This window comes from Rhinopithecus roxellana, chromosome 5 (assembly GCF_007565055.1).
Source record: "Rhinopithecus roxellana isolate Shanxi Qingling chromosome 5, ASM756505v1, whole genome shotgun sequence".
Lineage (NCBI taxonomy): Eukaryota > Metazoa > Chordata > Mammalia > Primates > Cercopithecidae > Rhinopithecus > Rhinopithecus roxellana.
The window spans coordinates 30,968,538-30,993,146 of NC_044553.1; the positions used below are offsets into that span (position 1 = coordinate 30,968,538).

Consider the following 24,609-nt stretch of genomic DNA (forward strand, 5'->3'; position numbering starts at 1 on the left):
TCACCTATGGTCCTGCCTTCTACAAAGTAACATCAAGGTTTTGCTTATGTCAAAATTAGGTCTTTCTAATATAAAAATTAGGGATCCCTGTTGTAGAGTTCTTGAATCTCTGAGGTGAGGCTTTCAGAGTAAATTTGGCTCAGACACACAAAATCCTGGGGAAGCTTTGAAGCTCTCACTCACTGACCCTCTTTTTGGATGGCTGTAGGCAGAGAGATTCTTTCTCATCCTCAAGTGGCGCTGGATAGATAGGAGGCATTCCACGCAGCTGTCTGCCTGCCACAGAACATGATTCCCACAGTAAAGAGCTGATCATGAACCTGATCCAACAGCACACTAGAGTTTACCCATTTTGATTTAAAATCTTCAGTATCTCCTAGCTTATCTTTCGGTGCGATGCCTTGGCATTTTCCAAGTATATCCATTAGACTACCTGAAACTGTTTTCACCCCCAAAATAAGCAGCAACATAGCTGTCTCCAAAAATGTCCACAGTGGCCTCATGATAGGTAAAAGAAAAGATGCTTCTGATTAGTTACTGCAGATCCCTTGAGAGTGACCAGTTCAAGATGTAGTATTCACACTTCTTGAAGGAAAGAAGTCTGCTCTGTTCCAACTGCAGTGAGGGGTATACAAAGAAAGCATGTGGAAATGAAATACAGAAGTCATTATATTTAGGAAGAGTCCCTTGCCTCTAAGAGTTAGGCGCTTCCAAACGAGAGGCTCTAAGAGTTCACCATCCCCCTTTCCTATGCTCTCCAACAGGTCCTAATGGCTGCGGGAAGCATGTTCACCTCACCTGGTTATTTCTTCTTTCAGAGCAGCAGGGTCTGCAGGATAAAACTTCACACGGAAGCACATGGTGAATGGAGGCTGGGCTGCAGAGAAAAAGAGGTGCCCATCAGGGAAGACCCTCACCCAGAAGAGGACAGGGCTCTACTGCCCACTAGCATGAAGCATCAGAAGAGAACCCTCATATATTTAGGGCCAACTTATACTGAGAACAGTGGGAAATTATATATGTAGACCAAAACTTGCGGCAAGTGGGAGGTTTCATGCCACCCTCCCCAGGGGTGTGGCTTGAGTCTTTTCATGGAGAATACTTACATCTCAATTGCTTCACCACAGACTTTGTAAATTCCAGCCAATGCTGAAACAGAGAACACAGAACATGAAAACCCTAATGAGAAGGGCTGTAAAATATAACTTGTTTTCTCTAACTTAAAAAACTAGACAGATTGTAGCCTAGGGTGAAAGCAGCCCAAAAGCTTGGAAAGATAAGTTTGGAGAGTAAAGAGTGACATGATTTTCTGAAATGAGCTCCCATGAAGCCAGCTGTGAAGGGGGGAATAGTTCCAGCTTCAGATGCCATTTCTGGGCTTCCCTGGAAATGCTGTCTTCTAAAGCAGGGTGCCAAAGTTCTCAGCCATGTTTTTGGCATGCGATTAGGCACAAGCAACTGCATGTATGTGTGGTGGGGACAGAGCCCCACCTGGGTTGAGTTGGGAAATACTGACTTTAATGGGTGGTGTGTGTGTGTGTTATGCACCAGCTTTTTCTTTTTTTGGCAGCAGAGTGGGGATAGAAGATATTGGTAGCAACTCTAGAAAGCAGCGATAAGTGGAAATTTCCTAAGTCAGGGATGGCTGGTATATATTCCATCTTTCTTTGAGTAACATAAATTGCCAACCCTTGTGTTAGAAAACACATACTCAAGATTCCTTGGCATCCAGCAATGTTTTAAAATCTAAATCTCAAATGATAACTAACCACAACCAACGTGTAGGATAGTACCCTTTTCCCCTTGGATTTTCAAGGAGGCAGGACACAGAGGCAAAATACATTTTCCCATGGTACTTAAATGTTTGGGGGAAGCAATGAAACCATTCTATATGTGTTTCTTAATTCTACATGGGTCCTTTATAAAATTTATTATTGATGTTTGTTGCTTTTTGCTAATCAGGATTAGGTAGGACTGCTATTAATTGGGGTTTGATTATCCAGAGGTAACTTAACATTGCCAGATGTAAGCTCCATGAAGGCCCAGAACTGTCCGTCTTGTTTACAACTGTATCACCAGTGCCTAGCACAGAGTTCAATAGGTAGCTGCTGAATGGCAAAGGGACTGGGCCCATACTTCCTTCTTTTCTTGCTACTTCCATTTAGTGTAATGTCTTGGCAGAGTCCTCCCTCTGGCAGGAGAGGAGCCAGGGCCCTGCAGTCAGCATCCTGGCCTCCCTTAATTCCCAGTGATCACCTTCTGGGCTGGGCCATGGGTCATGCAGTTAATGGACCCACTAAGAGCCAGTTCTTCCGTCAGCTCCACGTGGATAATCTGGGCTGACATTCTGCTCTCCTGCTTCTGCTGATCTGAGTTCCCATGAGGCTGGCAACTCATTATAGCCACTCAATGTGGTTAAGAGGTCCTTCTCACATTACACGGCCCACTGCGGCTCAGCTTCACAGGGAGGCAAAGGCAAGAGATGAAATTGCTCAGAAACAACTGGGGTTCCAGGGTATGCCTATGAAGAGGGAGGAGGCCTATCTGTTCAGAGCACACTGGGGTTGTGGACAGTTAGGAGAACATAGTCAGTGCCAGGGACTCAGTACACAGAACACCAACACCTCTAGACATTAGACTGATAGATTAAAAGAAATAAACAAAGGAAGGTGGAAATTAATGACTGTGAGATGCATTATCAGCAGAGGGCAGATAAAGCTGAATGACAAAAGGCTATTCCCCTTGGCAATAGCTGGAAAGAAGATTTTAGTTTTATTGTAGTGAGAGCTCAAGAAAGGACTGAGGCTGGAAGAGACTAGCAAGGGGTAAGAAGGGACTGGAGAGCTGTCACAGTCGATCCATAGGATTTGGAGTCTGGCAGAGAAATCTTGAGAGGAACCCAAGAATATGGTGACGGCTAGAGTGGCTTTTTGTAAATGCCTGACCAAATCAGTCCCAGATTCACTAGCAAACAAACAACATGGGCTTAAGGAGGAGGGATTAAAAGAAGAGGAAAAGAAGATTCAGAGAGGAGGGTTTCCTCCTCTATTTGAGTGAATGGGCCAATGTGGCACAATCTTCAGACTCTAGGGACTTGAAAGGGTACAAAGCAGAGGCCAAGAGAAGGTGGAGGCCCTGGGCCTGAGTCAGGAATCCTGGGGAAGGAAAGTGAGGACAGCTTCTCCAGGAGAGACCAGGAGAGCTTCCAGATGCATGGAGGCTCCTGCAGAGCAAGCAGTGACATGGGGATGGATGTGAGTGCTGGGTTCGGACTGTCTCGAGACCCAGGGAAGGAGGTTTATTTTAGGCCCTTACACCCTGAGGGAGCAGGGGAGCTCAGCTCCTCCATCCTACCATGAATCAGTGGACTAAGGACAACTCTTTACAGGTCCCCATTTCCCTACAAACCCTCAGATACTCTCTCAAGTCTCTCTGCTCTCCTTAACCCCTCCCACAAGGCACAGAATTACACAACTTTCAGAGGCTATCAGTTATACATTCAGCATGGAATCTCAGAAAGCACATTGTCCCTGGAGTCAAACAGGTCTGAGCTTGAGGCTGGCTTTGCCACTTACCTTGGGGAAGTTACTTATCTGAGATTTCATTTACTCATCTGGAGAACAGATATTATCATTAGGGATACTCATCTCATTTTGTCAAGGATGAGATGGAATAACACACGTGAAGCTCTTAGCTTAGTGCCTGACACAACTCAGTAAGCAGTATACATCAGCTGGAAGAACTAGGTTTGTGTGCAGCGCAGAGCCTGGCAAGCAGTAGGAACTCCATAAATGTTTATTTCTCCTCTTTCCCATGTTCTTATCTCTCTCTAGCTCCTTCTCATATTCTTCTCATATGTGGACCAGATCCACATATTCTCTTACTCTCCTCAAGCAAGTTCTGACCTAACTAAAAAAACCAATGAACAGGATACAATTTGGCTTTTTTTCTTCATATACCACTACTCTAGGGGATGAAGAGACCTTGGAGTAACTGGCCCTCCTTTTTTTTTTTTAAGACAGAGTCTTGCTCTGTCTCCCAGGATAGAGTGCAGTGGTGTGATCTTGGCTCACTGCAACCTCTATCTCTTGGGTTCAAGTGATTCTCATGTCTCAGCCTCCCAAGTAGCTGGGACTACAGGCACATGCCACCATTTCCAGTTAATTTTTGTATTTTTAGTGGAGACAGGGTTTTGTCATGTTGCCCAGGCTGGTCATGAACGCATGGGCTGAAACAATCTACCTGTCTTAGCCTCCCAAAGTACCAGTATTACAGGCATGAGCCACTGCACACAGCCAGCCTTCCTTTTTAAGGATAAAAGTTTGGACCAAACAAAGAAACACCATTTGTAAAAAATAGTCCACCGTTACCTCTCCACTTTAGTGGGGATGCCAGAGAGTACATCTCCACAAAGAGCAAAGGGTAGATGAAGGGAAGTTATAGAAACTGCAGGTGGGAGGCTAAGCAAATGGATGTAAGAAATACAACACTATAAGCCATTAACTCACTCACACATTCATTTCTTCAGAAAACATTTATTGAACACCAACTACATTGTAGGCCTGTGCTAGTTACATGGGAGATAGTGATGAATGAGGTAAAGTCCAGGCCCTCATGGAACTTATATTTTTGCAGGGAACACAGGTAATCACAGAATGCTGTAATAAGTGCTATAACAGGGTAGCAGAGGGCACATGGGGGCCCATAGGAGGATCCCTAATACCAAGTGGGGTTAGGGAAGACTTCCCAGAGGAAGTAAAAGTCTAAGCTACGATCTTAGGTGTGAAAAGGAGTTAGCTGGAAGAAGGGTGTGGAGTGGTGAGGAAAAGAAGATTCTAGGCAGGGGAACTCTATAGATGAAGGCTCTGTACAGAAAGAAGGTAGGATGTATCTGGAGAGCAAAAATATTACTGTCTGATGGCACCACAGCAGGAAGAAGACAGGTCAGGGAGATGAAGGTGGAGAAATAGGCAGGGGCCTGAGATAATGGACTTGTTCCTGTATCTGTCTGGAATACCAGAACCCTTGTCTGTCAGAATGCCCTGTGTCTGCAGAGCTGCCTATGCTGTGTAGAGCAGAGCAAGAACTGCAAGACCTGCAAGGCCCATGCTGGTTTGGCTCTGTCTCTGTCCTGTCTAAATTGGGTTGGTATGGCACTTTTGGTGAGGCCTTTCTTAACCAGTACAATGTGGTTCAGCTGCTTACTAGAAAGGGGGCAGGAGAGGCTCACCTGTGACCTGGGCTCTGAGACCACAACTCCAGCCCAGCTGCTCTGCCTCCAAATTTGTGCAAATCACTTAAGCTTCCTAGCCTGCCACTTCAGCAACTGTAAAATGACAAGCTTCTCCAGGTGAGCTCTAGCCAAGGTTCCTTCCAGGTCTAATGCTATGATTTGAAGAGACGACATCCAACTGCAGGGTCTGGTTGGTCCCTGATTCCTGAAGCTTGACTTTGAATATGAACGACAGTTCAAGATCTCAGGCTTACTGACTAGCTCTGTCCTCCTTTTGTGTTTTGAATATTGACTTACCCGCTGCTTATCCGGGTCTACAAAGCGGATACCAAAATAGTCTTTCTCAAGTAGGTTCAGGTGGTGGCAAAGAAGGTCAAACAGGTACTGGCCTTTGGCATCTCTCTGCAAAGAAAGAAAGTTCCATTGAGAAATGAGTGGGCTTTTTCAGTGTAACTTTGTTTTTTTTTTTTGTTTGTTTGTTATTTTTTTTGTAGCCATTAAAAGTTGTTTGCAACTGTTGCAAGTGTCTATGAAAGGGGTGAATGTCCATAACTATGTCCTCCACATTGTGATACATCACTGTCTGGAATTCAAGGCTTTTAGCACCTGGAAGGAGCCCAAGAACCCTTCCCACCACAAAGATGTCAGAGAAGTCAGGGTAGAGTCAGGTAAGCCCAGTTCCCATCTCAAATGCACAAAGCTTTCTTAAACTGTGGGTGTAGGGAATGTCAGTGTGGAATACAGCAGTAATTACACCAGGCCCAGCTGGCTGAGCCACTAAAGTAAATCGTGAATCCATCCACATCTCTTCCTCTCCATTTACCAACACCATAGGTCAAGCCACCACCATCCCTCAACAGGACCACTGCCAGAGCCTTCTAACTGACCCTCTGCCTCTGCTCTTGCCCTCTCCAGTCCATTCTCTGCACAGCAGTGAGGGTGTCCGCAATTCAGACACCATCTCTTTCTTTTTTTTTTTTTTTTTTTCCTGAGACGGAGTCTCGCTCTGTCACCCGGGCTGGAGTGCAGTGGCCGGATCTCAGCTCACTGCAAGCTCCGCCTCACGGGTTTACGCCATTCTCCTGCCTCAGCCTCCCGAGTAACTGGGACTACAGGCGCCCGCCACCTCGCCCGGCTAGTTTTTTTGTATTTTTTTTAGTAGAGACGGGGTTTCACCGTGGTAGCCAGGATGGTCTCGATCTCCTGACCTCGTGATCCGCCCGTCTCGGCCTCCCAAAGTGCTGGGATTACAGGCTTGAGCCACCGCGCCCGGCCACCATCTCTTTCTTGCTGAATAAGTGATCAGGCACATTGTAGGATATTTAAACATACAAAAGGATATACTATGAACAGTAAGTCTCCCTTCCACCCTGGCCACCCTGTGCCCCAGTTCCTCACCCCAGAAGCAACTGTTACCAGCTTCTTGTATAGCCTTTCTTTTTTTTTTTTTTTTTTTTTTGAGAAGGAGTCTCGTTCTGTCGCCGAGGCTGGAGTGCAGTGGTGCAGTTTCGGCTCACTGCAACCTCCGCCTCCTGGATTCAAGTGATTCTCCTGTCTCAGCCTCCCAAGTAGCTGGGATTATAGGCATGCGCCACCATGTCCAGCTAATTTTTGTATTTTTAGTAGACACAGGGTTTCACCATGTTGGTCAGGCTGGTCTCTAACTTCTGACCTTAGGTGATCTGCCTGCCTTGGCCTCCCAAAGTGCTAGGATGATAGGCGTGAGCCACCATGCCCAGCCCTCTTGTATATCCTTTATGTGATGTTTTATACACAGGCAAACCTACATACATATACATCTCCTCTTTTAAAAATACATTTTGTAACATATTTTTAAGCTCTTTTCTCCCACTTAGGGTATCTTGCAAATCCTTCTATGGCAATATATATAGATACGCCTCATAGTTTTTAACTGCTGCATGTCACTGCAATGAATCTAAAATTATTTACCCAGTTCCATATTGATGACATTTGTTTCTAATTTGCTATTATAAACAATGTGAACATACAATGATCTTTATGTTACTTCTCTTAATACTTGTTGCTCTTAGAATAAAATGAAAACTCTTATCATGGCATCCCAAGTCCTGTATAGCCTGGCTCCTGACTTCTCTCTGCACTCACCCAAAATCATTCTTCTCACTATACTCCAGCCATGGCCTTTCCGTTCTGAACTCCCTAAGGCTTTTCTGCCTCTCTGTCTTTGCATTCCCTCTGCCAGGAATGTTCTTCTTGCAGCTCTTTGCAGCCACTCCTATTTTTTGAGGACTCAGCTCAAAAGTCCCCTCTTCAGAGACGCCTTTCCCTGTAGTACAGACCTTCCCAGTTACTTTCCATCTCATTTTGCCATTTATGTCCTTCATAGCACTTATACCAATCTGTAATTATCCTGTTGATTTGTTTACTTATTTATTTACTATCTGCTTCCTTTCTAGAGTGTAATTTTCATGAGGTCAGAAGCCTTCCCCCAGAACTTAGCACAGGGCCTGAGGCATGGCAGGCAGGTCCTCAACAATTCTTTGTGGAATAAATTACTGAACGAATAGAAGAGAAAAGATTGGCTGAAAGATTTCACAAAATGGTGAAAAGCTAGGCTGTTTATAACCCATAACCTTCTACTTCAGAGACCTGCCTGGGTGCCAAGGATGAAGTGGGAGGAGAATGACTTGCAGGAAACTGTCAAAACACCTGGAGCCTGCACAGCATCCATCGCTGGCCTCCCTACAGTGGTCTCTGCAGCTTAGTTCAGATGATCATCTCTGGCGGGTCTGTGTCTAATTTTGCACACAAATTGAGGTTGTATGAGGAATTTCTGTAGTGTCGTGGTTATCATGTTTGCCTCACAAATTGAGGTTGTAAGATAAGATCCAAAGATCTCTCCCATGCCAAGGCCCAAGGTTGTGGGTAATTATCGAAGGGCCTGGCCCTGCCCCAAGAATAAGCATATTTTTAAGACCTTCACAAAAGGTTTATACTTCCCCTCTTCCCCTTCTGCTAGCTCACCCCATACTATCCAAGGAGAACTAGGGTAGGAAGCTAATCTCATAGCAGTTATGTTAAGAAGTTTGTCCTTGCAGGAGCTGGAAGAATGGGTGAGTAGACAGCTCAACTACAGAAGGAGGCAACATGTGGGCACACGTCCCTCCTCGTCTGAGACAGGAATAATATACGGTGGTCACAAGAGAATAAAAATTCCAGACAGCAGTTTCACATGACTAGAGGCTATGGGCTGATAAGACCCTAAAAAACAGGGCATTGACCAAGCTAGCTAAGAGCTACTGAACCCAGTATGTGGCTGGATTTGACCTAGGTTTCTCCTAGGACCTCATTATAAACTCATTAACATACTAGATCACACACCTACCAGTGCCAGGACTGTTCCAAGACCACCCATATTTGCTGTAAAAATAGGTGCCACTGCAGTTATGAGAAATCTCTACCCTTTCCCAAGAATTTTCATGAATATTCCACCCCTTGGTTAAAGAAACCCATAAAGACAGAAACCCCAAACCCCACTGTGTGACTCTCTCAAGTGCGCCTACGCTCCCTTTTCTTGAATGTGTACTTTGCCCTTTGCAATAAATCTCTGTACTTTTACTATTTTCTGACTCTTCGTTGAATTCCTTGACAGAATTATCTTCTCAATGGTGTCAAGAGCCTGGACACCAGCTGGGGTGGAGGTCTCACCGGTGTTTGGGGAGCTCCCCCAGCCCACTGGTATCACTTCTGCTGGCCTCACACTCCCTCTCACAACATAAGCTGAACTCGCAGACCCTATTCCCCCTGTCTTTGGTCCCCCACAGGAAAGAGTGACTCTCAGGACAGAGACTCATTATGAATCATGCTGGGATTTCTGGGTGGTGGGCCACAAACCAGGTCTTTCAAAGGACTCCATCAGAACTTTTTTTTTTTTTTTTTTTTTTTTGAGGCGGAGTCTCGCTCTGTCACCCGGACTGGAGTGCAGTGGCCGGATCTCAGCTCACTGCAACCTCCGCCTCCCGGGTTTACGCCATTCTCCTGCCTCAGCCTCCCAAGTAGCTGGGACTACAGGTGCCCGCCACCTCGCCCGGCTAGTTTTTTTTTTTTTTTTTGTATTTTTAGTAGAGACGGGGTTTCACCACGTTAGCCAGGATGGTCTCGATCTCCTGACCTTGTGATACGCCCGTCTCGGCCTCCCAAAGTGCTGGGATTACAGGCTTGAGCCACCGCGCCCGGCCTCCATCAGAACTTTCTTTGTGCAGGGCCTATTAACTACTTCTTCACTGATGCCCAGCGAGTGAGAAGAGCTTAAAGAGGTATTTCAGGTTCTCTGGGAGCAGAGGAAACATGTTCGACGCTATTCCATGCAGCATATCCTACACTATTATCTCTCTCAGAGCAACTGAAATGAAACAGTGAGAGACAGTAGCATATTTTCATTGTTTTTCTCTACAAATTTTACTTTGCACAAAGCTGGCTATTGCATTGTGATCAGCTTTTTTTTTTTTTAAATGAAAAAATGTTTTTCACAAACACTACTACAGTATGATGTGAGTTTTATGGGCTGAAGAAGTTTGCTTCCATACATACAACAACCAGATTAGCAATGGGATAGAGATAGCTATAGGGAAAACATGCTTCTGTGATGGAGATCATATGGACTTTTAATAAGAATCCAACTCATTCTCATGGGCTGCAGGCTCAGATGCACTTGTAAGGCTCTTAGCTGGTGAGAACCCTGAACTTAGTAGATCCAACTTCAGATTTCTTCCACTTCACAGGAAGAAAAAGGAAGTATGGCTTTTCTCTTGGAGTAGTTAGGAAATAAGGACATATCCCATTACCCATTCCCTACAGCTACATAAAAAAAGATCTTTTTCTGGTTACTTTTCAGCACCTGGTGAATCCCCCTGCTCCCAGCTGTGAAGACATAGTTCCCTCAAGTTCCCATTTACCAGTTACCAGTATTAGATACATTGTTTTGAGCCACAGGGCTCTTGCATAGACTAATGAAGAGAAGCATCTTCCTTTGCTATTTCTCCAAGGCTGGGGTGGGGGTGAGGGGAATGAGGAAAGAGGTAGAAGACACAGACTTCCTTCTTGTAGCAGAATTCCATGAAATTTAAATCCCCAGCAGGTATGCAAAGGTAGAATCAACTTAGAGCACTGCTGCGAAGGCACCTTTCACAGAGGGTTGGACAAAGCCCTTCCTTTGAGGTACTCACACCTGAGGCTGGTGGAGTGGCCTGAGGCAGCATTGGGTGAAATCACAGAAGCTGAACCATCATGATGGGCTTCCTATAAGCCAATGGCAGGGGCAAGATTTTAGGAATTTTACCACTTCCTGGGCTTGTGGATCCCCTTGTACTTCCTGATGCCAGCCGTGTCCTAGGATACCCTCTCCATGGTCTCCCAGTCCTAAGTCCAGGAGTTTCTGGAATATTCTCTGACAGCCAGTCTTTTCTTTTGATGAGGTGGCAAAGCCGTCCTCCCTTCCCTTTGCCTGCAGTTGCCCTGGCACTGTGGCTAAACTGTGCATTGAATGTTGTGCCACTGATTATACTAGAGAAACAGGCACTTGCGCTGACAGGTGATTACTGTTTAGTCACAAAGTCAGAGCTCCATGCCTGAGGACATTTATCTTCAGGACAAGTGAGCTGAGGCAGAGCACCCAAATCCTCACCCTGCAGCTAAACTTCTGAGGTTATTCTCTTCCCAAAGACATGATTGGATCAAAATAACTTATTAAGCACTTGTTTAAAAAATAAATTTGTTTTATTAACCACAACAATACCTATACATATTTGAAAATACTAGTGCATATAGGTACAACCCATTTATTCTCTCTATATGGTGCACAGAATGATTCATGAGCCTCTTGGAATCACTGTGCACCTCAGGGTGGGATAATTCCTATTTTTGCTCCTCCCTGGAACGCCTGGTTCTGGTTCTCTATGGTTTGCCTATTCTTTAGGGAAGGGACTGAGGCAGCAAGCAGTAAGCAAGCTCGGGCCAGTGACCTAAAGTATTCAAGGTTAATTGCATTTTCTCTCTCATCATCGATATCCATGGGCAGGAGAGAAACTTTATTTTAACCCATCATGGATGAGGTTATTCCCAGGCTCTCTGGCATGCAGCATCCTGATGAGAGAAGCCAATATGCAGAAAGCCCCACTCATTAGGCTCCACTTTATTCAATCCTGCTTACTTGTGAGGCACACAAGTACCTCACAAGCAAGTGCAAACGAAGTGAGTCTAGCAGAGGGTAAGAGTGATTCCAATTTCCTCCTGGCCACATGCTATGATCTTGGTTCACAATCTGTTAAAGGGTAGCTGGCCTTGGTTTCACGGGCCCTTAGAGAAGGCAGAGTAAAATGGAGGGATTACAGAAAGTGGGCACCCATAGCCCAAAGTACAAGAGTCCAGAGGTGGAAGAAAGCCACACCGAGATTAGGCATCCTGGAGGAAGGGCAAGATTTGAACGAGTTGTCCTTGGAGGCCTGCCAGGGAAGAAACAGGCACCAGGGATGGGATGGCATCTCAGCCTGCATCCTAGCTTAACTTTATATTTAAATTTCTTGTGGGCCAAAAACTTTCCTGCTTTCTTTATCAGTGGTGTGAGGGCATGAGTGGCATGCCAACGTCTGCCAGGTTCCAGAGCAGATGCTGTGTAGACGCACTTTAATGTTACAGAGGAACAGCCACAGTAGGTCATCTTCTCAGGGCCATGGCATTAGTGAGCTCAGCAGAAAAGTGTGAATCAATTTCTGGGGTGCAGTCCCTGCCTCTGTGGTCACATGTTACACACAGCCCAGCTTTCTGAGGCAGAGGGAGGGTGTGGGGCACAAGTGCTAACAGCAGAGCCCCAGATTCCCTAACTTCAGCACCTTCTTTACACTTTCTTTGAAGGGAGGGAACCCCTGCTGAGCTCTTGGCCCAGGAGCTCCCTTTTCCTGCTTTTCCTGCTTAGTCCTAAACCAACAAAATCTGTCCAGGAACTGCTGAGGCTGCAGCTAGAAGAGCAGCCAGCTCACTCTGGGAGAAGATTAAGAAAGCTCATTCCAGGGGGAAATGCAAAGACGTCCATCTGCAAGCAATACTGTCTTGAGTAGCAGGTCACCACAAATGCGGCAGGGCCATAGCTCACCCCTACCCAGGTACTCCCTTCTGTTTCCTACTCTCAGAACTCAGCCATCAGGCTGGAAGGAATGGGGCCCAAGCAGGCTCTTGGTATCCAAACTACAGTGCCAGGAGGCTGCTGTGGGGCCAGGTAACCATGTGGCTCCTGGAGGAGTGGCCAGGCCCCGAAGTGGAGGGAAATCAGAGCTCAGAAGGAGAGAGGATCAGTGCTTCTTAGCCACTGTTCTCACCAAATCCTTAAATACAGCAACTTCTTTGCCCCAACAACCCCCTTCTACATGCAAATTGAGAGCTGGGGTGATTTTCATGATGTCACACAGATATCGCTAGGTTCAGATGCCAGGTGCAGTGCTGCAGGGAGCCCTGTTGGCAGTTCTCACTTGGGTCAGAGAACTGGCTTTGCTCAGCACCACATGGTGTGACACGCAGGACGTGTACATGGGGCGGGGAAATCACATTCAATCTGGAACATGGAGGTCACTGTGTGCAAGGAAATGTCATGGGAGGGAAGACTAAGTGTTCTGTCAGCACAGATGGCCCAAAGCAGACTCAACAAGGGCAATTAAGACCCTCTGAGCAGAACTTCAAACCTGCTGTTGTACAGCTTGTAAGAGCCCGGCTAACGAGAGGGCTAGTTTTATTGAGATATCAATGGTGATGCTTCAAGAGACAAGGTGTCTCATTTCTATATGAAATCTTTGTACCCTGTGAAGTGTCTAGAAAGAAAAACAGAGCCAGGTCTGAAGAAAAGCAGACAACTCGTTCATCTTTCCTATCTTTGGTGAAGCCACTTTTACAAGTAAGGTGACTCTTAAAAGCATCACTGCCTCTTGTTATTGATTGAATAAATTTTAGTTGTATTTTTCCAACCAGTGCTGAATATCTCAGTGGACTAGTCATGTCACAGCTGCAGGATTACTGGAAACTCAGTCAGGCTTGTTAGAAAAAAACTCATTGCTTTGTATTTGTGAAGCTCATATTCTCTTTCTCTATTCTCTGTCTCTCTCTCTCTTCTCTTTCTCTGTCTCTCACACTTACACCTCCCCCCACCCCCAACACACACACGCACATTCTCTAACACAGCTGCACTTCTCATACAATGCTGCTTCAAATAACTCGTAAAGAAAATCCAGAATTTGGGGAACTTCCCCTTGCTCCAACCCTAAGGACAGTTTGACAACTCATTTTATTGCTTTTTTTTTTTGGAAAGGACAAATGCATGTTCGGCAAGTCTAGGAATTTCTGGGGTTTTAGGGAGTATCCTGGGTGGCCAGGGTCAGGAGAAATATGATAAACTCATTGTTCCTCAAAACTCTTTGGCTATTTCCCTCCTCTTCACAAAAAATTGTTTACTGGCCAGCGCCAACATATGTGATGTATCCCGAGGTAGACATATTTCATTAGTAAACAGGTCAGGATCTTTGAGTCCTGAGTGCAGTTTCCTTTTCAACTCTCCTATCAGGTTACTCATGTTCCTTAGAAGTTGAGGCACAGGGAGCAGAAAGGGGAAGAGCTCTGGGAAGGCAAAGGCTTTGAGAACGAGCACTAAGTAGACTTAGAATCAAGGCCCTGATCTGCCACTTCTCAGCTTGTGATTTCAGACCCATGCCTTAATCTACCTGAACTTCAGCTTCCTTATCTATAAAACAGAGTTAATCCTACATCTCTCTAAGGATCTCTGTGGGGCTCAAATCAAGACACAAAATATACATAAAAACCCTGTGAGTTTTCCTGCCAACTTTCTCCGCCTCTTGTGACCTATTCTTCCTCCAGGATGGATGGACTTGAACACACAAGTCCTCAGCAATAAGTCAATGCACTCAAGGAACAGAAGCCTGTCCCCCCAGATAAGAATGCATGAATGGATCGTGGCTACATGTCCACCTTGTAGTGTCCCCAAGATTTGGAAGTGGCTACCATTTTGGAAATATGCCCAAAGCGGCTCTTAAAGTACAAATCTGCACCTTCTTCTTACCCAAGGCTATTTCTTTTCCTGATCTGATCAGAAGAGTAGAAAATATCAAATATATGTAATCAAACCAAATCCCCTCAGAAGCCTGGCAGCTTCTAGTCAGTGCCACAGAGACAAAGGCAAAGCTTCTGTGACAGGCTCCAGACATGCTCCCTAGAAAGGAGGAGTTGAGTAAGGGGAATAAGATATGACACAATTCCAATAGACACTATATCTTTTAATGCCTTGACTTTAATTAAAATACAAAGAAAAAAGCATTTGGTAAAATATATTTCAAGATATTACCCCAGTGCCCTGATCTGTCTCAAAAAACAGAACAGGTTCCCTCTGTAGTTAAAGCTACGGGAGCTACCTGTAGCATTAGAGTCTTCCCCCTGGGATTCCCCAGGGCACTGCACAACAGGATATGGACAGATAAACGAGAGAAGGACGGGCAAGCAGGGCCCACAGCTCTCTGACTGAAGCCCCAACTTCCCCAGAGCCTGCCTAGTCACACACAGCTGCTGGCATCCTATCCCAGGACCAGACAAGTCATTTTCACTGCTTCTCCGGAGAAGGACTGCCAGGGCCTCCCTTGAAAGCCCCTTGTCACAGCAAGCAGAACTCTGAAGAAGAGTTCCATGGTCTGCCTTGATCTGTGATCTCACTAGAGGAGCAGAAGCCAGGTTTATGCCTCCCTTCCCAGCACTAAGTAGAAACAACCTCACTGGAACAACAGTAGTGAGAGTCCCAGGAGAGGAGTGAGACAGCTGGGGCCCGGAGCCAGACAGATGGGTGGAGAGACAGTTTCCTGTACAAATACAGGACAAACCCCAAATCTTCCAATACTGGCTGTCCCAGTGGTGGACAAGAGGAGAAGGAGGCAAGATAGGAGGCAGCTAGCTAGCTCACTCAGAAGGCAGACTTTCCTTAATAAACAGCAAATTAGGAACCATACCATACTCCGGACCATTGGTTCTGACACCCGAGTCTGCCTCAGAATCACCTGGAGAGCTCGTTAAAATACAGATTGCTGGGCCCCGCCCCTAGAGTTTCTAGTTCATAGGTCTGCTGTGGGGCCTGATAATCTGCATTTCTAACAAGTTCCCAGATGATGCTGCTGTTGCTGGTCTGGGGATCACTGGCATCTGTTGGTCTTGCAGCTCTTGAAGCCAAGACTACAGGGATAAGGGAAAGGAGAAGCAGCTATTTGACTTCTGTCACAATCCAACTCTGTCAGCACAAACCCCACTTTCATTAACCTTCCATGTTTTCATATACCAAGAGTACCAACTTCAGAGCATTAGGCTGTGAGTTAAATACTACAGAGAAACACTGCTCCTTCCTGCCAGGTTTTTAAATTCTGCCTTTCATGCCAGTGGGCAGCTACCCAACTCTGTCTTGCAAGTTCGAGTCCACAATTACCATTTATTTTCAATGGCTAACTAGCTCAAAACTCACTGCACTTTTGCTATGAACTAGATCATCAGAAAGTAAAGCCAGCAGTTATCATCAAACTAAAGCTGGGGAAAGAACTCCCCTTCTCACCCCAGATCTGCTGTCAGTGACAGGGAGTCTGTTCCAGAACATGTCCTATCCTGGCCTTTGGGTTCTCTTATCTAGGAGGTGGGGCTGGAAGGTGCCCCAGAACCTCAACCTGCTGTTTCCTCCCTATATCTGTGATCCTTGAGGCTCCTTAGTCAGAATTCTGTCTTGGCTGTCAAGACCAGCCTTCTTCTTTTTTTTTTTTTTTTTTTTTTTTGAGACGGAGTCTCGCTCTGTCGCCCAGGCTGGAGTGCAGTGGCCGGATCTCAGCTCACTGCAAGCTCCGCCTCCCGGGTTTACGCCATTCTCCTGCCTCAGCCTCCCGAGTAGCTGGGACTACAGGCGCCCGCCACCTCACCCGGCTAGTTTTTTGTATTTTTTAGTAGAGACGGGGTTTCACCATGTTAGCCAGGATGGTCTCGATCTTCTGACCTCGTGATCCGCCCGTCTCGGCCTCCCAAAGCGCTGGGATTACAGGCTTGAGCCACTGCGCCCGGCCCAGCCTTCTTCTTTCTCTCCTTTTCCTGGGAGAGGATCCAGCTGCCCCTCCATGGAGGGTTGGGGTGGGTATAGGAAATATGCTGAGCATGTAGTTCCATGCCAAGGAGGCAAGTCCTCCACGTTCAACTTTGGCAGGGAGTTTGGGGCAAGAGGGAAGTGATGGGAGTGAGAAAAGGCACATTCTGATTGTGATCTCTTGGGCAGGTCATTTTCCCTTTCTGTGCCTCAGTTTCTCTATCCACAAATAATCTCATGTCCCCTTATGGGCTCAAAATCCTCTGTTATTAGTCGATCAAAGTTATCACATCCCAGCTTCATCTTCTCCTAAACAAGGATTTAAAGAAGTTTTTTTTTTTTTTTTTTCTTTAAAAAGGGTAATCGAGTAGATTTAACAAGGTAGATGTTTATTGCTAGTGAAATTAATCTAAAAAACTCAGGGCCATTGCTCAAAGTAAATGGAAAGAGTAACTAAACAGAATCCATTCAATTTTAGAAACTGCCTCTAGCAGGCCTGACACAGTGAACAACATTATGTGAAACTACTTTCCTGCTACAAAAGTCTGGTTATTTTACATTCCACTGTGAGCGATGGAAAAGTCCCATTAGATCATCTAATGCACGCCTCCAGCCTCATAAAATGAAGATCGTTGCAAGATCTTCTCAGAGTGGATCCTGAGGCTAATACCAGCCTCTGTCCTTCCCAGGTCCGCTATTTCCTAGACTATAACCCAGGCAGCAGTGGGACTGCTGGATTTCTATATGCGAGGGCTTTAGGGGTGACAGTCTGGTTGGGGTGAGGGTGGGGAATAAAGATTTATTTGTATGATCTTGTATACAAGATTGAGAACTCTTCAACTGTGCAGATGAAGAAGGGATAGGAACTGACAGAGATGGAAAGGGGCTAATAAAGTGTCCCCTGCAACGTCATCTCACTTAATCAGAGGCAGAGCCTCCGAAACTTGGCTGAGGCAGAAGCTGTGGATGTGCTTTGAGACAAGTACCATTGGGTCCCTCAACTCGTCAGTTTCCTGAGGGTTCTCCCAGATGTGGTATCTCAGTGGCTGAGCAGCAACAGATGTCTCTTGGTCTATAAATAATTCTTAGGGGTTGGGTGTGGTGGCTCCCGCCTGTAATCCCAGCCCTTTGGGAGGCCAAGGAGGGTGGATCCTCTGAGGTCAGGAGTTTGAGATTAGCCTGGCCAAAATGGTGAAACCCCATTTCTACTAAAAATACTAAAAGAAATTAGCCAGGCATGGTGGCACATGCCTGTAATCCCAGCTACTTGGGAGGCTGAGGCAGGAGAACTGCTTGAACCCGAGAGGCAGAGGTTGCAGTGAGCTGAGATCGTGCCATTGCACTCCAGTCTGGGCAGCAAGAGCGAAACTCTGTCTCAAATAATAAATAAATAAATAATTCTTGGGCTTGGAAATGTATGTCTTAATGTGCACTGGGGGTAGGGTGGGAATGACCAGGTCCCCAGAGCATCAGGGAGAATCATGGTCCAGGCTTTGCAGTGTGATGGTGACAGCAGACAGAGGAGGCAGGTTTTCCGGAAGTGTGTGACTGCTCCTTCTTCAGTTTTTGGTCAAGAAGAGTAGGGGTGAGTGGAGGGGAGGCAGGAACCTTGAGCCCAGCAGGCTCCCTGAGGCCTCTGGCACATCCCTGTCATCTTCTGTGCCTCTGCACAGCAAGGTTACAAACATGAGACCTAGAGTCCACTGAGGGCTGCACAGCAACACTGGTTGGGATATTACTGCTGAAAAAATCTTAACATCTGCTGCCAACTGAATATTGTGTTATTTGAAGGCCAAAAAGTGAATGGAAAACCACTGGGAAAAACACTCAATTCAATGTGTATCTACTGAGGGTCTCATTTGAGCAAGGCACTACCTGAGCTATCTCAAGTTTGCAGAGACATGCGGTTTAGAGATATCTGAAGAAGTGACTTGGAAAAAGCCATCTTTTCTCTGGTCTCATAGTATTCACTGCCTGTACAGCTTAGCTGTCCTAATGCTAACCTTCCCATGTTTAAGTCCACTCTCCTCTCCATTACTGGGAGAGATAGAAGCATGGTGTCCAGTGTTTGCATTCATGGTTCACAGCCCAGTGCTGTACATGATCCGCAAGAAATATTTGTGGGTTTTTGTTTCTCTTTTGAGACAGGGTCTTGCTCTGTTGCGGAGGCTCAGGCTGGAGTGCAGTGGCACAATCACTGCTCACTGTAGCCTTGACCTCCTGGGCTCAAGCGATCCTCCTACCTCGGCCTCGGAATAGCTGGAATCACAGGCACGCGCTACCACGCCCAGTTAATTTTTAAAGTTTCTGAAGGGGGGGCGGTCTCCCTATGTTGCCCAGGCTGGTCTTGAACTCCTGGGCTCAAGGAGTCCTTCTGCCTCGGCCTCCCAATGTGATGGGATTACAGCCATGAGCCACCACAGCTGGCCAAGAAGTATTTGTTGATTAATTACTAAATGACTATGACCAGGCTAATTACCTGATGAGCTCCTCCTTCCGGAGTCTTCAACTCCTAATACCCAGTGAGATCAGTGTAGGAAAGAACAGAGGATCAAACTGGTGTAAGGGTATTCCTGGAGATGGTATCCCTGTCCAAATGAGAGTCTAGTCTAACTCCAGACATTCACTTCGGAATTGGTCTGCTGGGTACAGCCTTTTATCTACTTTGCTGATTCCAACTACATAGGCTGTACTTGGGAGGGGAGGGAAGGGGAAGAAGTTGAGTGAGACAAGGGGCTCCCAGCCTCAACTCCAGAAAGATGTCGACAATGCAGCCCGGCTCTAAAGTAACTTCTTATACAACCGACACAGTCACAGGCAAGTAAAATGGCTTTGCTTCCAGGAAGGTCACTAACTGGGTCCTTGCCATTGGAAAGGGAATTAAGAGTTCAATACTGGAAAAGACTAATCATTACATTTGCTTAATTATACTGATGTGAACCTCATAGTCAAGTTATTTTCAGGAAATTGAGGCTAAAAAATACTTCCATGCTCTTGGGGTCCTGTGGAGCAGGATTTAGGATGTTTTTAACTTTTGGAAATTATCAAATGCCTTTCTATAGGAAAGTGCTACATTTCTAAGATTTTTCTTTTTACAGTTTTTCTAGTGCTTTGCCTGTCTTTCTGAAATATATCCTGACACCTCGCCAAGATATCACAGGATCGTTGGGCTTCAGATCCATGGGTGATAAATGATAACATAGAATTGGCTACCGGCCTTATCATCTGTCACAGGTCAGATTCCTTAGGAAATAAACTCTGGGACAGAGTTCAGCATGCAGGATGTTTATTAAGAAGTGTTCTTTGGCCAGGCGTGGAGGTTCACACCTGTAATCCCAGCACTTTGGGAGGCCAAAGCAGGCAGATCACTTGAAGCCAGGAGTTCGAGACCAGCCTGGCCAACATGGCAAAACCCCATCTCTACTAAAAATACAAAAATTAGCTGGGCGTGGTGGCACAGGCCTGTTAATTCCAGCTACTGGGGAGTCCGAGGCAGGAGAATCGCTTGAACCTGGCAGGCTGAGGTTGCAGTGAGATGAGACTGTGCCACTACATTCTGCACTCCAGCTTGGATGACAGAGTAAGACACTGTCTCAAAAAAAAAAGTTCATGGAAGAGAGGGGGAAAAAGCTGGAGTGAGCAGAGGGAGAAGCTGAGCTGCCATGTGGGCCTAGTGTTGACTTGGTTGGACCATGGGGAGATCTGGAGCCAGAATGGGCCTTTAGAGTTGTTTCAAGTTAAGCCAAGATAGCCAAATCTTTTACAAGCTTGTCTCAAGCAGTAACTGCATGTTGACCACTGCCAACAGGACTTCTAGTGGGGACCTGGGCGGAGCATTAGCATCCATCACACCACTCTTGACGGAAACCCCAAATCATAACTACCATTTCTTAAGAGCCTACCACGTGCAAAGCATTCTACAAACATTATCTCTAATGCTAACAACAATCTCACAAGGAAAGTTTCTATTAACCCCATTTTATAAAGAGAAACAAAGGTTTAGTGAGGTTAAGTGACATGCCTAAGATAACATAACTAGTACATGGGACTCAAATCCACGCTGCCTTGCTCCAAAGCTCACATTCTTTCCAAATGCTAGACTCTCACTTATTGATTTTCTCATGTAGCTGCTGCAGAAGCAACCTATAGCTCCATCCTTCTATGCAGCTTTGGGTTGCCTTTATAGTCCTCTGACTAGATTTACAAATTGGTAGCTATGCACACATATACAGCCCATTGCTTGAATTCTTTTCTGAACTCTTTGGATTCCTTAGATCTGGGCACTATTGGCCTGCTTCAACCAGAACACTACTCCTGTTGAAAACAGTATAGAGGCTGGACTTCTCCAAGAAGGCACACAAAGAGGGAAACCCTCAAAATTTAACAGAAACCAGTAACTTAGCCAACAATATTTGAAGATCATGAAGTAAAAAATGAGCAGCATTTAAAGCCAGATTTCTTTTTAGATTTTTATTTCTTTTTCTTTTTTTTTTTTTTTTTGAGACGGAGTCTGGCTTTGTCGCCCAGGCTGGAGTGCAGTGGCCGGATCTCAGCTCACTGCAAGCTCCGCCTCCCAGGTTTACACCAATCTCCTGCCTCAGCCTCCCGAGTAGCTGGGACTACAGGCGCCCGCCACCTCGCCCGGCTAGATTTTGTATTTTTTAGTAGAGACGGGGTTTCACCATGTTAGCCAGGATGGTCTCCATCTCCTGACCTCGTGATCCGCACGTCTCGGCCTCCCAAAGTGCTGGGATTACAGGCTTGAGCCACCGCACCCGGCGGATTTTTTTTTCTTAATGACACCACACTCATCCTTTTTTTTTTTTTTTTTTTTTTTTTTTGAGACGGAGTCTCGCTCTGTCGCCCAGGCTGGAGTGCAGTGGCCAGATCTCAGCTCACTGCAAGCTCCGCCCCCCGGGTTTAAGCCATTCTCCTGCCTCAGCCTCCAGAGTAGCTGGGACTACAGGCGCCTGCCACCTCGCCCGGCTAGTTTTTTGTATTTTTTAGTAGAGACGGGGTTTCACCGTATTAGCCAGGATGGTCTCGATCTCCTGACCTCGTGATCCGCCCGTCTCGACCTCCCAAAGTGCTGGGATTACAGGCTTGAGCCACCGCGCCCGGCCCACACTCATCCTTAATATTTATTTGTTTTATTTTTGGAGACAGAGTCTTGCCCTTCATCCAGGATGGAGTGCAGCAGCATGATCTCAGCTCAGTGCAACCTCTTCCTCCTAGGTTGAAGGAATTCTCCAGCCTCAGCCTCCTGAGTAGCTGGGACTACAAATGTGCGTCACCACGTCCAGTTTTTTTTTTTTTTTTTTTTCAGTAGAGACGGGCTTTCCCCATGTTGGCCAGGCAGGTCTTGAACCCCTGACCTGAAGTGATCCACCTGCCTCGGCCTCCCAAAGTGCTAGGATTACGGGTGTGAGCCACTGTGCCCAGCCAATAGATTTTTGATTAGAACATTTCCAAATTTCTATATCCTGGAGATTAAATATCAGTGGATAACCAATCCCAAATCCCCCAGATAGGGAAGCTGATGAGGCAGGTGCCAGGGATAACATGAGAGGTTATATACACCTTCTCTACATTCCCAAAGGCGGTTACTAATCTTGTTCTTCCTTTCCACACTCCAGATCTCCCTAATCTTCAGCATGACATGTATGGGCCAAAAGAAGTCATCAGTTCAAGACAAGAAAAGCTGCTGCCTCAGTAAAAAGATGCACCATTGACAAGTTAATTTGGCTCTGTAGGTTTTTCTCCCCAGGTAGAGTGTCTTATAGTTGTTCTCTGGGGTGCTCTTTTTAATTAATTAATGTACTTATTTATTTATTTTTATCTTTTTGAGATAGGGCCTTGCTCTGTCACCCAGGCTGGAGTGTGGTGGTGCAATCATGGCTTCCTGTAGCCTTGAACACCTGACCTCCATCGATCCTCCTACCTCAGCCCCCTGGGTAGCTGCGACTATAGGTATGAGCCACCAGGCCCAGCTAATGTTTTGTCTGTTTGTAGAGATGGGTTTTCAGCATGTTGCCCAGGCTGGTCTCAAAATCCTGGGCGCAAGTGATCCACCTACCTCAGCCTCCCAAAGTGCTGGGATTACAGGTGTGAGCCACTGCGCCAGGTTGGGGTGCTCTTTTTAATTTGTCAAAGATGCTTAGAAAAGCACCGGGCATGGTGGCTCATGCCTGTAATCCCAGCACTTTGGGAGGCAAGGCAGGCGGATCACCTTAGGTTGGGAGTTTGAGACCAGCCTGGCCAACAGGGTGAAACCCTGTCTCTACTAAAAATACAACAATTAGCTGGGCGTGGTAGCAGGTGCCTGTAATTCCAGCCACTCGTGGGGCTGCAGCAGGAGAATTGCTAGAACCTGGGAGGCAGAAGTTGCAGTGAGCCCAGATCACTGCACTCCAGAGCCTGGGCAACAGGGAGAAACTCCATCTCAAAACAAAAAACGATGATAAAAAAAGATGCTTAAAAAAGCGTGTGGCATCAGACTGCAAGATGCAGAGCCAAGGAACATTTTCTGGGGCAGCCTCCTCAGTGCATTCAAGTCATCCCCGTGCTCCAAGAAAGTAATGGGGCCCTATTTCTTGTGCCCATTCTTCCCACCCAGGGAGACTCTAGAGATGAGGAATGATAGAATGATTCCTTTGACTATCCATTAATTAGAAAGTGAACCTTATTTTTGGGTAGGGGAGAATATCTCCCAAATTACAATGGGATGATAGCTATTATAATAGAGGTATGTACAAGGTACAGGGGTAGTCTGGTGGGAGTGAGACCATCATGTCTAGGGCATGTTCTAGGAATTTCAAGTAACTGCCCTGGTACAAGGATGTCTGTTGCAGGAGATCAATATGGAGAGGTAAACAAGGGCCAGATGGTGAAGGGCTGTGTATACCATGCTAAGAACTAGTTGGGAAATCACTGTAACAATCCAGGTGAGCTATAATAGGCAATAAGGGCAATGAGGATAAAAATTAAATATTTAGGTGGCAGAATAAATAGTATTTAAGTGACCAATTTGAAGAGGGGCGTGAATGAGAATGAGGAATGCAGGACAGTTTCCACAATTTCAGTTCAGCCACGAGTCTGGGAGAACAGGTTGAAAGCTATCTTTAAATTGAGTATTATCACAATGACTTTGGAGAATGGGCCATTAATTCTTTCAGGGCTCTGACTACTGAATTAATTAAGGAAATAATTAAGATTTCTTAGATCAGCCATTGCATTGATTTCTTTTTAGAGCGCACTGTTTTGGCAATCCCTATGTTTTAAAAAAATGGTTGCTAGAATACATTATCTTCTTGTAGGTACCAAGGTTGAAGTCAATATCAAAGCATAGAAATCATGTTTGGGCCAGGCAGAGTGACTCACACCTGTAATCTCAGCACTTTGGGAGGCCAAGAAGCAGACTGCTTGAGCCCAGCAGTTGGAGACCAGCCTGAGCAACATGGTGAAACCCTATCTTTACAAAAAATACAAAAAATTAGCCAGGTGTGGTAACGTGTGCCTGTAGTCCCAGCTACCCAGGAGGCTGAGGTGGGAGGATCACTCTGTTGCCCACGTTGGGGTATAGTGACTGATCATAGCTTACTGCAGCCACAAACTCCTGGGCTCATGTGATCCTGCCACTCAGCCTCTTGAGTAGCTAGGACTACAGGTGCCTGGCTACTTGTACATTTCTTTAAAGCAAGTTTTAGATGCTCTTTTCTGAGCTTCCACAGCATTCTGGGCATAACCCTGTCAATATGTTGTATCTGCTTCTCAATATGTTGTCATTATCTGTAAGTTGTCATGGAGAGCTGGGTGGGTGGAATAGGGACTTTATCTTACTTCTCCTGGTATGCCCACTTCTTGAAATATGGCAGGCACTTAAAAAATAAATCTTGACAGCATAAGAGCTGTAAAAATAAAAGTAGTAAATTATGTCATACAAATACCATTCTAAGTGCTCTTTTCTCAGACTGGCCAGCAGAACTGAAACTAATTCTGCACAGAAAACTACGGTGGGGGTGTCGCCTGTGAGCTCAGCTGAGCCTAAACACTAACTTCAAGTTGTATATTGGTGATCATTTTCATAAGAAAGTGGGTCAATTCCAGACATGAAATACATCTGAAGATGTAGCCCATCAGCAGGAGCCTTTGGAAGCAATATTTTCTTACCTCTAAGAATCTTATTCAAGCCGGGCGCAGTGGCTCAAGCCTGTAATCCCAGCACTTTGGGAGGCCGAGACGGGCG

General features: G+C 46.0%; 1 protein-coding gene across 9 annotated transcripts in view; it reads right to left on the reverse strand.

The window, feature by feature from the left end:
* Nucleotides 1-24,609, reverse strand: part of FRMD5 (FERM domain containing 5) — a 337,862-nt gene that overhangs the window by 49,377 nt on the left and 263,876 nt on the right. For 5 of the 9 annotated variants that reach the window (XM_030931281.1, XM_030931282.1, XM_010385235.2 and 2 more), the window contains 3 exons: nucleotides 5,531-5,635; nucleotides 1,107-1,149; nucleotides 799-877 (listed from right to left, as the gene is read on the reverse strand). In XM_030931281.1, coding sequence (XP_030787141.1) covers nucleotides 799-877; nucleotides 1,107-1,149; nucleotides 5,531-5,635 — 227 coding nt within the window. Of the gene's footprint in view, nucleotides 1-798; nucleotides 878-1,106; nucleotides 1,150-5,530; nucleotides 5,636-24,609 lie in introns of those variants that run through there. The other 4 variants (XM_030931284.1, XM_030931283.1, XM_010385236.2 and 1 more) reach the window with 3 other exon arrangements.